This window comes from Scaptodrosophila lebanonensis, unplaced genomic scaffold (genome assembly GCF_003285725.1).
Source record: "Scaptodrosophila lebanonensis strain 11010-0011.00,11010-0021.00 unplaced genomic scaffold, SlebRS2 tig00000001-arrow-pilon, whole genome shotgun sequence".
Lineage (NCBI taxonomy): Eukaryota > Metazoa > Arthropoda > Insecta > Diptera > Drosophilidae > Scaptodrosophila > Scaptodrosophila lebanonensis.
Window position 1 is genome coordinate 21,573,287 of NW_022060529.1, and position 19,853 is coordinate 21,593,139.

Below are 19,853 nucleotides of genomic sequence, written 5' to 3' on the forward strand. Positions count from 1 at the left end.
TACAAGATAGGTGATATATAAGTCTTTTAAGTGTAAGTTCCAGGATTTAATATTTAAATCGAAAAACTATTTAGTTTGCGTACGTGTAATTATTTTATTTTATACCCTAAAATGTGCGCATAAGAACAGAAAAACAAATTAAAAGTTACATGTATATATCTAAACGTTGGCTTTTCACTTGCTATGATCCTTTACGGGCAATTTTGATCGAACTCAACTTGAAAATTTGAAATATTTACTGCAAATTGATTGAGTTTACGCATCTGTATCAGTATTCAGCTGCGCAATATGCTTTTTAAAAGTGGGGCCATCCTTTTTGGCTAGTGAATCTTGCGCTTTTGGATATTTACGGCGACCGAGACCTGAAAACAACCAACCAAAACAATCGGATGCTGTGAAAAAAAGATAATATTGACCAAATAGAGCCTAACATATTTTAGATTTTTAGTTACATTTAGCTTTTTCATTGTCTTTGGTACATGTGTTGGCACTGTTGATATCCTTTGACTTATATGGAACTGAAGTAGCTGTCTGTATTTCTCCTTCTTTTTTCTTCAATTCCACTGTCGAATGGGCGCTCAGTCGCCGTTCTTTCGTTCCAGATACATTTTGCTTTTGATATGATGGAGATGCACCTTCTATTTTGGTATTAAATAAGGTATGGAATTTAGAGAAATCTTTTTTATACTTGCCGTTATATTCAGGCTCGGTATTCATTTTCCTTATCGTTTTCTCCAATTGCGACATTCGTAGCTTTATTTTACGTATTTCATTGTTCTCCCGTTTAACCATTACTTTTCGATCTGGTGAGCTTTTAGTTGTGGAAATGCTGCAGGTGTCGGAAAAATTAGAATCAGTATCGCTGATTCTGATCGAATCTACCGGCGGTGCCGAAATAACTTGGCATTCGATCGTTTCATCGTCGGTGCCAGTTATGTTGATTGTCATAGTCGAAGTGCCGTTGTTCCAGGATGGCATAGGATTGTCCTTCCGCAGGCGGCGATATCGCACTGTCAATTTCCTATTTCCAAGGGGAGAGCTCACTAAATGTTTAAATGCCTCTGCGGCTAGATCCACATTAGGATAGCGTACGAAAGCATATCTAGCTCGTTTCTCCCGCTTAATAATGCCGATATCGACCCGCTGGGCGTTTGGAAAATGCGCCCTAATTGCAGCGGTGGTCATATTAAATGGTATGTTGCTTACATACAACGAAAATGGATCGATGTTACTGGCCAGCTCTTCATCCGTGAAAGGTTTCAGCTCGGCCTTCAAGAAACCGTTACCAAATGCCACCTGATTAAGGTTGGCGATTGTGCGTTCAACATTCACGCCCGGCTTCAGCTGAACACAGCACTGACGGGGACTTAAGTTAACTGGGAAGATAACTTCGCGAATATCTTGTGAAAATGTTGCCACCGCTTGGGGAGATACTTCAGGATCTGGGAAGTGGATGATCAACACAGAGTTCAGAGTTGCCCGTTTATCGGTAAGCTGATGCTCCAAGGCCAGGGCTCGCAAGGCATTCTGGCGCCGTAGAGTTCCTTGCTCGCGACGCCCTATTTTTGGAGCACTGCGGGCGCCTCTCAAATTTGCTGGAAAATAAAACAAATTGTAAATTCATACACAACATATATATCTACCTACATACATTTTCCCTGCATATTGACACGGCTTTCCGGTCTTGACACCGACATTCCATCATGTGCAGAAGTTTTTCGATCTGGAGCCACAAATGGATCAAAACATTGAAGAAATTGATTATATTCAACCGATGACTTCGTCAAAGCGCATGACTCCATTGATGGCGAACCAATAAAAGGTACATTTATGCTGGTTGCCGGTAAGTAGGAACGAGAAATACTCTCAGCTAATAGACTATCTACAACCCGTTCAACATTGGCCGCAGCGGATATCCGGTCTTCTACATCTTGAGCAAGGCGTTTAGCGTCGGGCCCATCGCCTGTTTCTGCGGCGCCCACACGTTTCATTTCCATTCCACCTAATTAGCACCGATGAGAAACTGCAAATATTGTTAAGTCCTCTTATGAGCTACACAATTTTCGAATTTAAAAAGTATCGACTTGTATATTGTGTTGGTATAGAAAATGAAATCCAATGCTTGTGTGATCTGGCAACGCTTTTTGACAACAAACTACTTGCAACGAACTGCTAAATATCTATCAGCTGATAGATACGTTTCTGTACTCTACATATTTATTGTCACGAAGGAGACTACCGCAAACTACTATTCTGCTTATTATTCTTATTAGTATTTTTTTAAATTAAAATGGTCCACCTCACAATCGAAAAACGAAAATGTGACAAAGTGACCTGCGGAAAAATTAGACTGACTCTCATCTCTCATTCCCCAATCAGCTGTTGCAGTCAAAAAGGTAAACAAAATGTTTGCAGCAGTAAAACTTTTACGAACCAGTATAAAGTGCAATAATTCATGTGCTAAGAGCAGCGTTGCGCTTTTCAAAGGGTTTTGGTAAGTCTGAAATCGAGGTTGACTGTTCTAAGCGTTATTAAACTTATACATTTTTGACGATAGCACGAGCCATTTGCGCCGCAGTTGGCCGCGTGTTCAATCCGCCGATGTGGAACGCTATCTGTTACGAAAGGACCGTATCCCGGAAACATACCAGCTCGTGTACCGTGCTCCAATGGAAAATTACGTCGCCTGGACAAAAAACATATCGACTGCAACTATAAGCGTTCTTAGTCTGGTGGCTTTATATCAGGCAGCTACAACTATGAATTTTGTGGACATTGCACTGAAATTAGACTTGGGGCCTCTTGTATCTGAGGAATCAGATTTATATTACTTTGTGGTAGGCTTTGTCCTCATTAATTTAGCTATTCGCATGTTTGTGGCCAAATATCCTCTACGCATTTACAAGAGTCCTGAAAAGTAAGTAAAACTAATAATTAGCCGGTACTATTTATGGTATATAAACAAATATTTGCAGATATGTTGCTGTTTATGGCTCACAACTGCCGCTGGGCACTGTCAAACATTATTTTCATAGGGGTGAAATTAAGGAATATAAAAATTTCCTAAACCCTTGGAGACACATTATGTATAAGTTGGGCAGCCGTTCGTCCATGCTTTTGGTCGATTACTTTAAAAGTCCATCAGAGTTTGAAAAGCTCTTTTCCAAAGAGTAATTCGATATAATGAAATGAAAAATATTAAAAATTATCTATTACCTATCTATTGTACTTATCTTTATTTTGGGCTCAGCTGCTGCAAATACAAATTTTAATTCATTACATAATAACTTTCCATAATGTTTACATACACATGTAAGTATTTTAGAATCTATCATAAGGCACACAAATACAAATATTTGTTGTTACCATCAAAGGCAGACGTACAAACGAAATGTGTAAAGGCTCATTACAAAAATAAATTTTATATTGGTGGCGGTTTTGGTAAATCCAATTATTTTTGGTGAATGAGCCATTTTTATCAATGAATGCCTTTTCAGTTACATATTAAAAAGCTCCTATTATTTTAAAACATGCATAATTATATTCCTAAATTCTGTATGGTTTCTCTTTCCTTGTATTACAAGAATATTTGTAACACAAATCAGTTTCATACAAGCATATTACTTTTAAGCGAAACGAATTGTTTTTCTCTTGGGTGGCAACCTAACAATTTACTATTTCTAGCTATGTGGCATCCACTGAAAAAACGAGAACAACAGCTGGGATATTTCGTAGTCTCAACATAAACAACCAAAAGGCGGGAATATTTATACAAATTTTGTTGGCCATGAGTAAAAAAGCAACACGTTCGACTCAACCAAAACCTGATCCAGATGCCCCAGAAAAGCATGGATCAGAGGTGGTGGCACCAAAGAAAGTCTTTTATATATCGGAAAACCTTATAAACAATGTTGAGGGTGAGGAGGAGCTATTGCACTTGGAACGTTTCTTTCATCCTGGAAAGGGGCGAGACGCCTTATTCGTAACGCTAGAACAGGAGAAAGGTAACCATATTATGGAACTGGTAGAGTACAGTGAGCCAAGACGCAGTTGGCTTATTGATAGCGAAGTCTGCTCCAATGGTCGAATTTATATGACGACGCCCGTGGACACAACTTTCCTGGCGCTGCATTATCTTCGTAAGTACTGTGCCCAGCGTGCAATGTCACTGGACAGCATACATGATGATCAGGATGCCAGCGCGAATCGCTTACTGATGAAGTTTGTCAACGCCGATCACCTGAAATGTGTGGCCGATGTTAAGGTTTCCGGGAATACGAAATTCTATAAATACAATGCCGAGCGCACAAAGGCTTGGTTGGCCGTGAAGACTCGAAAAGTTGTGGATGCACTGAAGGAGAACAACGTCTACTGCGGGACCAGCGCGCAGTCACAGAACTTTGTGCGCAGTGAAAAACATTCTGATGAAAACACCGTCAATGAAACGGACTATTTGCGAATGGCATGTGATTATGTGGGCCGCTATTTGGATGTCGAGCTTTACGATGAACTTGTGCGTTATTTGAAAATACCGACTGAGATTCAAGCACTTGCTGAAGACCAGGCCCAGAAACGAAAATCTGAACAGGCACAAACGAACAACAGTAAAAAAATCAAACTTAATTCTGGCCAAGATGCTAGTAGTGGTCTGCTGGACAGCTCAATTGATGATGCAAAGGAGAGCATTACCTCGCCAACAATACCCACACCCTTAAAGGAGCGCACTCTAACAGCCAAAGAAAAGGCGCTGGCCAAAGGTGCCAAAGGCAGTATGAGCATTTCATCATTCTTCAAAGTAAAATAAAGATTAGATTATTGTTCCCAGATTTATTGCGCGTCAAAGTTCCTAAATCTGATTTATTAATAAAAATTGAAAACATATCCAACTATATGCAAACCCGAAATGCTACAAGTTCACTGACTTTATTATCGCAAATTCTAAATAACAATGCGCTCGCAGCAATGCGTGAAGACGTACCTACCCGATGAAACTTGTTTATCGTCTGGTTAACAAGTCTGGTGTGCTGCACCACACATTCAAGCTGTGCCAATAGTACTCTTGTACACCAAAATATGTACACTCATGTCTGCAAATTAATTACTACTATTTGCATTTGTCCGTCCATCTTTATTATCTTCGCCTGACAGCGCGTGAGCTTATTTGACAATTAAGTTATTCATTGATAAGCGAAACCAAACAACTATTTGTATGCAAGGCCCTAAATTAACACCATAGGTGTAAAGAGCAACACAGGAAAACTTAAGGCGCTCAACATCCCCTACAAATTTTGTATATATAACCTCTTATAGTTAAATATATGTAAAAAAACAAATTCGCATGGTTAAATAATTTTAAATATACAAATCAGGTGAATGGGGGGGTGTAGGACGATATGAGTCTTATTTTTGCCAAAATTGTCAAAAAGAACGAATGCATTAATGTGGTGCATGAACAAAAAGTTATCTTTCCACAAATTCCGATTCTTGACTTTCACGCAAACGATTCTCAAAAAAGACCTTGGCATTCTGTCAGCATAGCCTTGTTTTTTTTAAGCGAAATTGACGTGTTTTTTTTTTTTTGGTCTTGAATTCCGTTTATCACTATATTCACTTGATCGATAATGGGAGTCGTACATCCAAGTCTTCAAATCTGTTTTTATGCATTCGTCCGTCTATCAGTCCGTATAAACATTTATATAGATCTCAGAGATTACAAGAGGTAGGACAAATTTTTACGCAGATACTCGTATGTGTACGTTCTGTATGATTACGCAGTTCAAATGTAATTCAATATTTTCTTTCTCCCACTACCCCGCTAATAGGGATTTTCCATAACTCACGTAATTCTTGGAATTTGGAATCAATATCAATTACTTTTAGTTAGTGTTTGTGTCCGTATATCAAGTTTAATCGTAATATAGTAAGGTCATTTAAAAGGAAGCTATAGCCATAAATGTTATCTTTGTCTAAGCTCTGCCTATAGCTGTTGCTGTTGCTGCGTTGGCTCAACTTTGTACTGCACTTATGCTCACACACAGATTTTGCAGACATAGACACAATTCCTATGCAAATATACATCAAACACATTATACACATACATGATACACCGTTTAAGTGAGTTCAAATCCCGATAAAGGAATAATCAATCAACATTTGTTATTTCGATTTCATTTCTTGTTGTTTTCATTTTATTCTTTTTTTAAATAATCATAAATATAGGTACAGAGTATTTCAAAGTCAGGGCTTTAGCCTTTCCACTTTTATTTTATTATTTCTTTTATTATATTGAGTTTATAATTTGCAAATAGGAACATGTTTATTTTGTACAGAATGTAAGCGATTTATAATATCAATTAAATATTAATAAGAACTGATGGTTCTGCGGCGACAGTCTAACTGAATGGATTTTCAATCTATTTCGTATCTTCGACAAAGCTTTAGCCGCTTCACGTACCAGTCGTGAACGTCTGGCAGTAAATTGGTACAATAGCTTAAGATAATGTTGTTTGTTTTTAGCACACACACATACTTATATGTATGTACATACTTGTACATATGAATAAATAAGTCATTTATGGGCGCTTCATACTTACAATCTCAAGCGCTGCCGATTCAGCCGGCTACGACCGAGCAATATACGATTAGAGAGTCGCATTTAAGTCTGGAACGTCACAGAGAGCGGACGCGACTCACGGCCAGTTCTAGACTGTGCTGAAACTTCACACGGAAATAATTTCAATATCAAAGCCTCAGCGATGCGAGCAGATGACGGTGAGTTGGAATGGGCTTCCCCATTAGTTGAGAGCAGGTAGAATTACAATGCATTTTTATATTTTATGACAGAGAATTATAAACATTTTAATGAGTTTGTGTTTCGGTTGAGGAAAGCTGAAATATGAATGATTTCTCTTAAACCACAAATTGACATTTAGCAAGACAAAGCACAATGATCCCTCATAATACAAATACGCAGCCAGACTTTATTCTTTATTCAGCTAAAAATCCAAAACAAGCTAACTTAAAATACTTAGGGTATGGTCAGACGGGCACGCAAATATGACGAATTTCATAATACGTCATATATAGTATATATAGTTATTTTAATAAAATGCAACCAGAATTGCTTTTAAAGCTCACTTGTAAAAAAAAGCAAGAGATAACGCTGCAGTTGAGAAAGCTCGACTGGGAAATACCCTGTACAAACGTATACAAATTGCGATAGGACCCAAGTGGCTTGCTGCCATGCTAAAAATAATCAGGTAGTATAGTTTATATTGCCCATATCAATAAAAATCAATCTAATCAGCAACTGGACTAATAAACATTTTAATAGATGTCATGTCAAAAATGATATGAGTACGTGCCGACTAATTTAATTATCCATTTAGATAGCCTCTACCGGGAGCAACTGCCGAATGTTTGTAACCTTGTCACTGATGGTGGGCGGAAACTATGTAGACCCACGACTGTAACCAATAAATTTCCCATACTGAGTTGGTTGCCCCGCTATCGTACTGAATACTTGGCTCAAGATTTTATTGCTGGCTTTACTGTGGGCCTGACAACCATCCCACAGGCCATTGCCTATGGTGTTGTGGCGGGCCTCGAGCCGCAGTATGGTCTCTACTCGGCCTTCATGGGCTGTTTTACGTACATTATCTTTGGCTCCTGCAAAGATGTCACTATCGGTAAGATATTTCTTGAGTCCGGGATGAAAACATTGTAGACGAGTGTGTGTATTTTGTAATTACAGCTACCACAGCCATAATGGCTCTAATGGTGCATCAATATGCCATTATATCGCCCGATTATGCCGTCCTAGCTTGCTTTTTAGCTGGCTGCATTATTCTCGTACTCGGTCTCTTGAATATGGGCGTATTAGTGCGTTTTATATCGATTCCGGTCATAACGGGCTTCACTATGTCTGCAGCAACAACAATTGGCAGCGCACAGATCAATAACTTAATGGGTCTGAGCAGTAAGTGGAAGTGGAAAGACACTGATTTTTCAAACTATATTTCGCAATATACATTTTTAGGTCCCTCCAACGATTTACTGCCCGCCTGGAAGAATTTCTTCACACACTTGACATCGATTAGACGCTGGGATGCCATACTTGGAGTGTTAACGTTAGTCTTTCTGCTTCTAATGAAGGTAATGGAAGTTGATTTTCTTTAAGACCTCATCTCATAAATTGTTTTATTTGATTTCAGCACGTTAAGGACATCAAATGGGGCAACAAGACCTTCTGGAAATATCTCGCCTTGGCTCGCAACGCCTTGGCTGTCATAATTGGCACCTATCTAGCTTATGCCCTCAGTCGCGATGGCAACCAGCCGTTTCGAGTTACTGGCAATATTACAGCAGGTGTACCACCTTTTCGCCCCCCACCATTCAGTACCACCATTGACGGTACCTATGTTTCCTTCGGTGAGATGATCAGCACTCTGGGTCCCTCGTTGGGTTCTATACCAATGATTGCCATTCTTGAAATTGTTGCAATTTCAAAAGCTTTCTGTAAGTGATGCATCCATATAAGCACTCTACTACTAATCTCAAAAATACTTAATCCCAGCGAAGGGCAAGATCGTTGACGCCTCTCAGGAAATGGTTGCTCTGGGCATGTGTAATATAATGGGCAGTTTTGTGCTCTCCATGCCAGTGACGGGCTCGTTCACCCGCACGGCCGTTAACAATGCCAGTGGAGTGAGGACACCTCTCGGTGGTGCCGTCACTGGCTGTCTAGTTCTAATGGCCTTAGCTTTCCTCACGCAAACCTTTTATTACATACCCAAAGCTACACTGGCGGCTATAATTATAGCGGCCATGATATCGCTGGTGGAACTGCACAAGATAACGGATATGTGGAAGTCCAAAAGTGAGTCACAAATACCATACATCAATCCTTTTATTTGAAATTGTTGGTTTTTGCAGGACGTGATCTTCTGCCGTTCTTGGTGACAATACTTACCTGCCTATTTTGGAGCCTTGAATATGGCATACTCTGTGGCATTGTTGCCAATCTTGTATACATTTTGTACAGCAGTGCACGTCCACAACTAAACATAACTGTGGAAAAGGTAAGAGATATGGTTCAAGCAGAGAAACATTGTCGTAAAGGAGTATTCGTACCAGATATGAAGGAATTATTCATTATTATAGCCTGTACCCAAAAGGGTGAAAGGCTATACTAGTTTTGTGCGAATGTATGTAACACACAGAAGGAGGCGTGGCAGACCCCACAAAATATATATATTCTTGATCAGGGTGACAAGCCGAGTCGATATAGCCATGTCCGTCTGTCCGTCCGTCCGTCCGTCTGTATGAGCGCAAGGATCTCAGAAAGTACAAGAGCTAGAATAACCAAACTCGGTATCCAGATTCCCATAAGCCCTAGGCAGGTCAAGTTTATTTTTTTATTCTAATACACCCCCCACTCCCCCGCAATTCGTGTTTTTTTCCATAACTCCCGTAGTTCTTGGAAGTTCGAACTAAAATTAGGTAGCTACATCCCGTTAGCGATTATGTGTCTGTATACCAAGTTTCATCATGATAGGTCCATTCTAAAGAAAGTTATAGCCATAAATAAAATCGCTACCAATGCTCTGCTTGTACCGCTGCCGGCAGCGCTGCCCGCAGCTGTTGTTGTTGCTGCTGCTTGGGTTCAACTTTGTGCTGCATACATACACGCATATAAATACGCAGAGACACGATTCTGATGTAAATGTATGCTGTTGAAACTGTACATGAACATGTCTTTAAATTAATTACATAATTTAATTAATATACTTTTTTTTAATGTTTAAAAATTTTTTTTTCATTTTTTACTTTCCTGTGGGTACAGTACAGGTACAGGATATTTAAGAGTTGAGCTTGCTCGACTTTAGCATTCTTTTCTTGTTTTATTTTACCGTCAGAGGCTTGCCTATTATATTATATCTTGGCATGACAGTTTCTGAGGGATATACAAAGTCTTGGTGGACCTAAGCATATATACATGATGGCCACTATAAGACAAAGTGTCTGTCTGTTTTATCACTCCTCATCCAACCTTTTGTAGCAGTTAAGTTTCCCGTTTCCGATTCAGATCATATTTCAAATATTTTGCCATTCCAATACGCAAATTCCAAAATCGAAATTAGCTCAAAATATTATATAGTAAAGATACATAGGGGTACGATAAAGCACAATGTGAAACAAGCTCGGGGAACCCCATTGTGTTTCCATTATTACGAAATACTTAGTCTATTTTACATGACTGAGTTAAAGTTCGATTTACCGATTTTACTCAATTTAATGTTTTATAAAACTTGCTTTTTCGTCCTTTCTTACAGATCAACGGACATGAATTTGGCTTAGTTGAAGTCAAACAAAAATTGGATTATGCCTGTGCCGAGTATGTAAAGGAAAAAGTAGTACGCTTTATAAATCAACAAAATGGTGAAACCCATTTGATTGTGCTCAAGGGGGAAGAGATAAATTCTATCGATTATACTGTTGCAATGGTAAATATTTCATTGATAAAAAGCAAAACAATTCACTAACATAAAATTCATTCCAATCTAATAGAACATCATCACGCTAAAGGAGGATCTCGAGGTGCTGCATTGCGATCTAGTATGCTGGAACTGGAATATGGGCTCGGCCGGTGTGGTCTGTCGCTTGAAGCCAGAAATGCGATCAATTTTCAAATTCAACTATGCTATCGAAGAGCTTGTAGCGGCCCATTTCGATGGAAGCCCCAACACGTCTTCCACCGTGACTATTGCGTCCGACAATTAAAATGCAACTTAGAAATGTAGCCTTGCCTTTTGACAGTATTTCCCATAGAGGAGACAATGTTTTCTTTATGAGAGAAAGAATTAACTTACGTTCAGGCGTCAGCTTGTCTGGCCGCACGCAAACAGGAGATTGAGTTTCGAGCGACCAGCAGAAACCCTTCCTAGAACCCCGAGGTGCCCGTCACAACAGTTTGACAACAGAATTAATTGAGCAGTTAATAGTTTGCGCAAGCGCAGACAGCTTGGCTGCTTGGCAGACCTTTCTGCGAACCATTGACACTTTTGTGATCTAATTTATGGCTTTCGCTCACCACTTGAGAGCCTGCGGTTGAGTGGTTGGCCGGGAGACCTTTCACCAGATGCGTAAGCGGAGAAATGCGCAGTTCTAGGAAGCAAGGAATGCGGTTAAATTTACAAGGTATTATATGTATTTACACGCAATGTATGTACAAGTATATATGAGCCTAGCTGTTGTAGTTGCCGAGCACACGTTCGCCTTTCGGATCGAATGGACTGCGTAGATGGCAAGTGGCCTTGTAGCGCTTGCCCAAAATATCCAGCTCATAGTTGCCAGCTCTCAGATAGTCATTGTCAATGTTTTGACCATCCGGGCGCGTTATGTAAGCCTGACCCAAGGGCTTGCCGAGTGTGTAGGCATACTCAGCCCGCCTCAGAACTCCGACGGGCTCTCCATCCCTGTAAACCCCTTCTAGACCCCATATGGCGGTCTGCTCGTCCAGCGTCAAATATACCATACGTCTTTTAATACCTGCCGCGCGCTGTGCGTCTATTGCTTTCTTGCCTTTGAACTCGCCGGTCTTTCGACAGGTAAACGCTAAGCCAGCCTCCAAGGGTGTGTCATCGGGGCGAAGATCAAAGCTCCACAGATGGTAGCCCTTCTCGCTGCTGAGGGAGTACAGTGCGCGATACCCTGCATTCCGTAGACTCTGATCTGCTCCGGCCGACATTACAGCCTTATAGACGGCAACGCAGTCACTCTTGGGCACATGGAGCTCGTAGCCCAGCTCGCCCACAAAACTGACACGAAGCAACCGCAGGCCAATGCCATTGCATTTCGCCAACAAGGTGCTGTTTGGCGGCAAATTCTCATCGGTAAGGTCGCAGTCGACAATTTTCTGCAGAATCTCGCGACTCTTCGGCCCTTGTATTGAAATTACACCCATTTCGGCCGTAATATCATGCAGGTTGGCGTCGAACCCCTTACGACGCATCTCTTTCATCAGCACGCTGTAGGTGTAGAAGGCAGAGGCGCCACCCGCCACAATGTAGTAGCCCTGTCCATTAAATTTTGGATCGTAGATTGCTCCAGAGCCCGAAACTAATCGCGAAACTGTTACGTCTGCCTCTACTCCGCCGGCATCATTGAGGGCACATGTGTAGACTGTTCTGAAAACAAATCGAGATTACAGATTATTACTGCAATACTCGGGGTCTGAAGATAAGCCACTCACTTAGTGGCATCTCGATTTGTGTTTGCCGAAAAGAGCCAGTCAGCCGCCTGCTGTGCTTGCGGTCCCTCAAGTAGCAATTTCGAAAAATAGCTCATGTTGAAGACGACGGCATTATTGCGGCAAGCGTGCGCTTCTTCGCCGATCTATAGAGCACTCGCGAAAAGTAAATAGTATACAATATGTTAGGGAAGAGGAAAACCTTTGATTTTTCATGGGTGAAAGAAATGCTTACGACTATATTAAGGAAAAGGATAACCCTTACGTTTTCATGGGTGCAAGTAATTGAAGAAGTTCTTTATAGGCTCGTTTAGGTCACTTACAAGATCATGATGCTCCGAAAATCTGTTGTACTTCAGATCGCCCTCCAAGACCTGCTCGTAGTTGCTGTTTTGATGCCGCGCATGGCCGTAGCTGCCGTACCAATCATAAGGTAATGCGTCTGCTTTCTTGTTGTTTTTTAAAAAGAAACCCGGTCGTTCCCATCCCTGTTTCTCCTCCATGAAGGCATTGCTTTGTAACATTTCCTCATGCAGTGGGTCCTTCTGGAAGTCGCGACCTGCTAATGGTTGATCGTATTTGAACACCATGCTGTAGTTCTTCACATAGCTTTCGTGCGACTTTTCCCGTATCCATTGGGTGGCTTGTCCTTGTTCCGGTGTGAATCGACGATGATCGAATCCAAACATAGGCAGATCAGGCTGTCCATTAATGACCCAGAGAGCAGTTTGCTCACCACAGCCACCACCGAACATCATGCCCGCTGAATTGAAGCCGCAATTATGATAGAGCCCATCAAGCAATGTATCGGGACCCATTAGCGGCTTATGATCAGGTGTAAAGGATTCGGGACCACAGACTGTGCTCTTAATGCCATATTTGGCATAGGTTGGACACAATTTCTGAGCGCCATTCAAATGGGACTCGAACACTGTCCAGTCCAGCTCGTATAACCCAAAATGAAAGTCAGACGCCACCGGATCTAATAAAATCGGATTAGGCTCGTAGCCACCCATGCATATGGCATCACCTTGTATCCGAAAATATGTGGAGTAATCATGATCTCGAATATTTGGCAGACCACGCACACCCGGTATCGACTCTGAAACAATATAGGCATGCTTCATCGGTATTAGAGGCAGATGCGAGCCGTGTTTCGCCACCAAATCACGACCCCACACTCCGGTGGCGTTCACAACCTTATCGGTTTTTATGTTGCCAAACGGCGTGGCAACACCAATAACTTTTTTGCCGCATCGTCCTTCTTCAATCAAGATCTCATTGACAGCACAGTTTTCGATCACCTTTGCCCCTCGCTTTGTGGCCGCACGTGTCAGTGCTGTGCAGAGCATTGCAGGATCAACAACACCATCGCCGGGTGAGTAAAGAGCACCAATGAAGGCTTGGGGGTCGAGAAGTGGAAACAGCTTTTGCGTCTCTTCGGGGCTCAGTATTTGATTTTCAATGCCAAGTGCAGACCCCACGGTGGCCAACCGTCTGTACTCGTCAAGCCTCGTTTCGTTGTGCGCAATGAAAATTCCACCATTTTGTATCCAACCCGGATCAAGACCCGTTTCCGCTTCCAACTGACGCAACATATTGCGTGAGTTGTTCAGCAACTGAATATCGACATCGTTGGGTCGTAGCCGCCAGACTAGACCCGCCGTATGCCAGGTGGTGCCAGCTGTTAGTTTGGCACGCTCCAAGAGGACAGCCCTTACGCCTCTCTTTGCAAGATGATACAGCGTATGACATCCTGCCGACCCGCCACCAATTACCACAACATCCGCCGAAGAAGGAAGCTCGGCAGTTGGCGCATTCGCCTTGCTGAGACTTCGTGTAAAAAATCCTTGACTCCCTCTCGTTAAGGGTGCTGGAATTACTAAACGCCACATACTGAGGAGCTCCGTCGAAACGCAACCTCGTGCAACGAATTAAATATTTAAACTGAGCCCTGATTTGGCATTGGATGGGATCATATGTGTACATAGTTGAATTTAATTTTTTATTGACAATCAGTTAAATGGGGCTTCTGATCTTATGGGTCAGTGGACTGATAAACTTTTGGGGTGTGTTTGCGGCTTATCACCCTAAATTTGTATAGACGTTATGTATGTATAGAATATAATGCCAATTCATCAATCGACAACGTAAGCAAATCTTAATAATGCTCTAAAATTAGAAGAAAAAACAAGTAAAAAAGCTAAAGTCGGGTGTCCCGACTTTGAAATACTCTGTACATATGTTTACAATAATTATAGAAAATAAAAAAATTAAGAAAATAAAAAAAAAATTTGATCGATTTTACCTCCCTCGGTATTCGAACTCACGTATAATTGCACATTTACATAGCAATTGCGTCTGTGTGAGTGTATCTATGCCTATGCGCATCAATTCGTGTCTGTGTAAGCATTTTCGCAGTCAACCAAACAGCAACATCAACAACAGCCGTGGGCAGCGCTGCAGCAGCAAATATATTTATGGCTATAACTTCTTGTTAAATCGGTCTATCATAGTGAAACTTGACAAACGGACACATAATAACCAACTGGGGGTATTTCCAAAATTTTAGTTCGAAATTCCAAGAATTACGGGAGTTACGATTTGCGGGGTAGAGGGGGGAATTTGGTGTTCCTAAGTCTTATAGTCTCCGAGATATAGGCGATTATACAAATGGAAAAACGGGAAAACCCCCATAGGGGGGAAGTGGGGGGGAAAATCAAAAAAATAAAACAAACTCGTATAGAATATACACATAACGCATCTTGTGCAAAATTTGGTGTCTCTATCTCTTATAGTCTCTGAGATCCAGGTGTTCATACGGACGGACAGACGGACAGACTGACAGACGGACAGACAGACAGACAGGGCTAGATCGACTCGTCTCGTCATGCTGATCAAGAATATATATACTTTGTGGGGTCTGCCACGCCTCCTTCTGCCTGTTACATTTTTCAGCTCCCGCAAACCTAATATACTTCTGTACATTTCATGTACAGAGTATAAATATTCATTAAAAAATTAATAGTGACAGATGGCGTCTTCTTATCAAAAATCGTGCAATATAAAGTGTATAGTAAATACATATTTTTGAGGATGGGAATCACAATCGGAAAAGGAAATTAGATTTAAAATTAACTTTATTTCTTTAGACTATAGTAAATCACAAAATCTTTGAAATCATATAAGCACAAGGCCCTTTCGCTCCGATGGAGCGGTTCAAACTACATACTAGTCTGCGAACGGGCCAATGCGGAGCAAGCACGAAGAGAGAGAGTATGGAAATCACACCATATGTTATTTCTTCCACCAATTGTAGCAGACTAACGGCACTTTATACGACTTAAACACGCCCACAAGTGCCAAAAATAGGCCCTGACATGTGTAAGAGAATGGGAATGTGTGTATAAAGGAAGATTTTCTCAATCCCAAAGGCAGACGTATTTTTCACGCGCTACGCAACGGTTCTGTGTTCCGCGTGGTAACATCATCATAACAGTAGATGGACTAAAAAGAAACCATATTTAATTTCGTAAATATTGCAGTGACAGTGAAAAGAACAATTGTTTCTAAACCAAATCAAAAAGGTGAAAAAAAAGCGATTTTAAAGATTACATAATGCCACGTAAGAGGCGCTCCTCCAGTCCCCTAGAACTCTACGATGATGATTTCGATGAGGATGCCAGCTCTCATAGTAAGCAAAAGCAATTGCTGACCGAAGTGTTAATTAATCAACGGGAATTTCCCATCTCTTGCTGTTACCAGGTTCCCAGCCCCCGGTTCAAAGAAATGCTGCAAATGCGCGCGAACGTATGCGTATGCGAGTCCTATCCAGCGCCTATGGGCGTCTAAAAACCAAATTACCCAACATTCCACCCGACACAAAACTGTCCAAATTGGATACGTTGCGTTTGGCCACTCTGTACATTAAACAGCTAATTACTGCTGTTGAGAATGGCAGCGGTGTCAACGCTGGCACCGAAAATCTGGACACAAGCCACTTGCCCCACTGTGGAAGCGGCGGTGGTAGTCTTGGCGGCGCTGGAGGATCTGGCATCGGTGCTTTTAATTTCCATAATGGTGGACACAGCGGCATGGTAAGTGTCATGCAATCATTTAACATTCTTCTTGTCATAAATTTGTCGTGGCTGGATTTACAAACGACATACAGAAGTATATGCATACATTTACGGGTATGTATGTACATATGTATAAATAAATGAAGTCAGTGGCACCACTTAGCGGTGCACAGTGCAGTAGATACTCAGGTCATCTGTCGAGGAATCTGTGGGATTTGTAGCAGCTATTTATACACACCTGCAGATGAGTCCCGTCAATGCGTGACATAAATGTCACTGGGGATATGTAGCCTATACATCTATTCAATTCTATTAAGATTCGTTTAGGAGCGTGCTGATCATGTGCAAAGTAATTAGGTTATGATCCATTGATAAGACTATAGTATTTCATTAAATAGTATGCTCATTAATTGCGCTATTCCTGAAACTGATTTCGACTTGTAATATAATAATTCCAAATTCAATTACTCTCATTCATTTAATTGAACGAATTATTCAATAAGTGGAAAAGTGCAAAATAGTATAACTCCAAAATAACAAGCTAAATTCACTCATTGAATTCAATTGATTGTTAAAAATGAAATGAAATCGAACTTTTAAGGTGGGCCAATAAGTTTTTGGAAGGATGACAGCCATCCTTACTATGGTTTTTTTATGTTTGTCTGTCTATGTATCAAAAAAAGTATATTTTTAAAAATAAATCCCAAACAAAGGATGTATTAGGACACTTTTGGTTGGTATTAACACCAAAGAGAAAGATTTTTTCGCTCTTTTAAAATCCCCCAATAATTGTAAAAAAATAATTGAATTCCCAGAAAACAAATGTGCTCCGACTGACTCAGGGGATGGCCTTAAATAAACGATAAAATAAATAATTTTATGAACTAAAATATGAAAATCTAAATAAACAAAAACTCCTTCAGTTATGAGTCATTCCAATGCCACTTATTTTATTCTGCTCCTTGGCAATAATCTCGCTGCAAATCCAGCCATTCAAAAACTCTGTTTAAACTTGTTCATATATTCCAAGAAGCTCCTAAATAAAGAATTGTTTTAATGAAAAAAAATCCTAAAAAACAATCTCCAAATGAAGATACATACAAAGGCACAGAAGAACAAATCTGCTTTTCCTATAATAGAAATTTATTACCCTGAATTTTCGGATTCAATTTACATACATATGTCCAAATACTATCCTGATATCCGTATTGGAAATGCTGCAAAATAAGTTCAATTAGAACATATGAATTAGGTTTGATAGGAGACTTCTCTTTTTCTGAGAAAAATATTAGATCGCTAATAATAATACACCGTTGCATGTAATTAACTTTTACACAAATTTTGCGTCCCTCCTCCAGTAAGACGTTCCCTAATACAATATGCATTTTATTTTATGCTATTTTATTTTTTTTATTTTATTCTTTGCATATTTCCCATTCGTCTAGACATACCAAAAGTATTAGGCATTGAGCAATGTCTTTGTGCGTAACTTTTGAAGGTGCAGACCCTAAGATACTTAAATCACATTTTGTGATTTCAGTTTGTCTTGCTTTCCTGTAATGCGATACTTTTGTGAATTTCAAAAATATTAAATATGAGTGACAGGCCCAAACCAACGTGGTGGCAGACCCGGACGTACATGCATACATAGATCTAGACCGCAACATTAGTTAGTCTATGCGTGTTCTTGTTGTTATTTTTAAAGATGTTCAACTTTGATGCGAGCAAAGTGAATGACATCCAAGGGAAAGTGTGTTTGGTTCATTTAGAGCGACATTTTCTCATAAAAATACATACATACATTCTTAAATACAAGTATGTGCATATGCCTGTATGTACGTACATATGTATGTATATAGACGACGGTCAGGTGAATTGACGACAATCTATTAAAGTAAAAGTGATTTGTACTACGTATCTAATGACTTTGTTTAGAATTCTGTGGCATGAACAAGAATAATGCTTAGTACAAATGGTACAATGTCTATTCATCAAGTTGTGTGCACAACCCAATTGTTTATATTGAAATGTGCTGTGAACGAAGATTTCAGCAAATATTATGCCTGTCTGCGTATTGCGCCCATATGGTGGCAGAGGTTTGTTTGCACTAGTCAGCCCGTTCCCATTCCCATTCGGCATCGGCATCCTAAGCAGGCACCCTAATTTGTGTTACGCACGCGCCACGCCGCTGCTAAAAAGATGGCATGTTGATGATATTGTAGCGCCTTGTGGGAACAACCCATTTGGTATGGTTTCCCTGCTTATATTGTAAATAGTTGTGGATGAGTGTCTCTAGTCTTGCGTATTGTGTCCGCAAGTGCTTGGGTGTTTATGTTTTTATAGATCCGTAATGACGTTGTTATTGTTGATCTATGAAAACATTTCCCAAAGAGGCACTAAAAACAATCAAAATTGTGTAAACAAATAAAGGCGATGTGGGCTGTCGTGGCATATTGTTCCATTTATAGTGCTGCGGTTTTTCTTTAATGATTTATGAAAAATTACACATTTTTGTCTTTCAGAGCTGGCCCTTTGAATTTCATCAGCACTTACAGCACGGTAACCGAACTTTGGGCCTTACATCAACGCGCAGAGATTGGACACACATGGAACAATCACAAACCTATAACAAAATTCCACACAGCGACTCCAACATGGTGACGGGGATAAGCTATACATCTATGCAGGATGCACATGCCCATTGGTATCCATCGGAACTGGCGCAACTAGACCATTCGCAGTCGCATGTGTCTAATGGTTGTGCCTATGGAGCGTTCAACCAACAGCAGAGCAGAATCGCGAACAGTCAGACGCATGGATTATAAATATGGTGGTGCAAGATTAATGTCACAATCGAGCATTTACATACATACAAACTACCAAATTGTGCCACGCCATGTGCTTATGTACTTAATACCTAAAAATTGTATTACAAACGTGATTTCATTCTACATCTATCCATATAAATAATTGTAAGAAAATTAACTGACTACATTAAGCCAAAGATTTAGTCTTAGATCTTCTAAATAATATATGTACATTGAATAAAAACAAAATAAATTAAATTACTATATTAAATACCTGTTGTCTTAACTTAATTGGTTGCTGCGCTAGTAGTAGTTCTTTAAAACAAGTAAAACCAGCCCTGCTCTTGTGTACCCTGTATCCTCCCCTATCTTTTCCATAGTGATTCAACTTAAAGTTTGTTGCATGAATCGTTTTAGTACACCGATTTTGATTTTCTAATTTCAAAAAGGTTTTCGAATTGTGTTTAGATGAAGTACTGGCTTAGTTTAAAAATGTTAATGTTATTGACATAAAAGAGTATCAAAATCTTGCAATGATTGTTTTTTAAGATTTGCGGTTTTGTAAGTTATGGTAGCTAAAATATTTTTTCGATAAACTAAAGTAATGGTGTTCATGTTGAAAATAAATCAGTCAAAATCATTGAAATAATTTGTTTGTAGCTGTAGCAATGAGAATCATGTATTTTAGGTACATACAATATATTCAAATAACAATCA

The 19,853-nt window shown here is 40.1% G+C and overlaps 6 protein-coding genes across 6 annotated transcripts; 4 read left to right on the plus strand and 2 right to left on the minus strand.

Annotated features, from left to right (window-relative positions):
• Window positions 1–74: 74 nt before the first annotated feature.
• Window positions 75–2,098, minus strand: LOC115626430 (protein painting of fourth). Its single transcript, XM_030521807.1, has 4 exons — window positions 1,652–2,098; window positions 693–1,595; window positions 453–638; window positions 75–392 (listed from the first exon to the last, which is right to left on the minus strand). Exons 1-4 carry the CDS (start codon window positions 1,995–1,997, stop codon window positions 256–258), a joined length of 1,572 nt encoding a protein of 523 aa, XP_030377667.1. The 5' UTR covers window positions 1,998–2,098; the 3' UTR covers window positions 75–255.
• A 155-nt stretch (window positions 2,099–2,253) lies between these two features.
• LOC115634103 lies at window positions 2,254–3,219 on the plus strand. Its single transcript, XM_030531659.1, has 3 exons — window positions 2,254–2,494; window positions 2,558–2,917; window positions 2,976–3,219. The coding sequence occupies exons 1-3, from the start codon at window positions 2,406–2,408 to the stop codon at window positions 3,172–3,174; spliced, it is 648 nt and encodes a 215-aa protein (XP_030387519.1). The 5' UTR covers window positions 2,254–2,405; the 3' UTR covers window positions 3,175–3,219.
• A 531-nt stretch (window positions 3,220–3,750) lies between these two features.
• Window positions 3,751–4,904, plus strand: LOC115633788 (ribonuclease H2 subunit B). Its single transcript, XM_030531265.1, has one exon. It carries the CDS (start codon window positions 3,788–3,790, stop codon window positions 4,802–4,804), a length of 1,017 nt encoding a protein of 338 aa, XP_030387125.1. The 5' UTR covers window positions 3,751–3,787; the 3' UTR covers window positions 4,805–4,904.
• Window positions 4,905–6,666: 1,762 nt separating this feature from the next.
• Window positions 6,667–10,801, plus strand: LOC115633833 (sodium-independent sulfate anion transporter). The gene is made up of 9 exons (XM_030531320.1): window positions 6,667–6,771; window positions 7,389–7,688; window positions 7,754–7,978; window positions 8,039–8,154; window positions 8,214–8,517; window positions 8,576–8,878; window positions 8,935–9,080; window positions 10,335–10,505; window positions 10,570–10,801. Exons 1-9 carry the CDS (start codon window positions 6,756–6,758, stop codon window positions 10,780–10,782), a joined length of 1,794 nt encoding a protein of 597 aa, XP_030387180.1. The 5' UTR covers window positions 6,667–6,755; the 3' UTR covers window positions 10,783–10,801.
• Window positions 10,802–11,186: 385 nt separating this feature from the next.
• LOC115633829 (sarcosine dehydrogenase, mitochondrial) lies at window positions 11,187–14,162 on the minus strand. The gene is made up of 3 exons (XM_030531317.1): window positions 12,574–14,162; window positions 12,254–12,396; window positions 11,187–12,188 (listed from the first exon to the last, which is right to left on the minus strand). Exons 1-3 carry the CDS (start codon window positions 14,143–14,145, stop codon window positions 11,246–11,248), a joined length of 2,658 nt encoding a protein of 885 aa, XP_030387177.1. The 5' UTR covers window positions 14,146–14,162; the 3' UTR covers window positions 11,187–11,245.
• A 1,706-nt stretch (window positions 14,163–15,868) lies between these two features.
• LOC115633391 lies at window positions 15,869–19,154 on the plus strand. The gene is made up of 3 exons (XM_030530876.1): window positions 15,869–15,944; window positions 16,016–16,347; window positions 18,852–19,154. The coding sequence occupies exons 1-3, from the start codon at window positions 15,869–15,871 to the stop codon at window positions 19,152–19,154; spliced, it is 711 nt and encodes a 236-aa protein (XP_030386736.1).
• The last annotated feature ends 699 nt before the right edge of the window (window positions 19,155–19,853 follow it).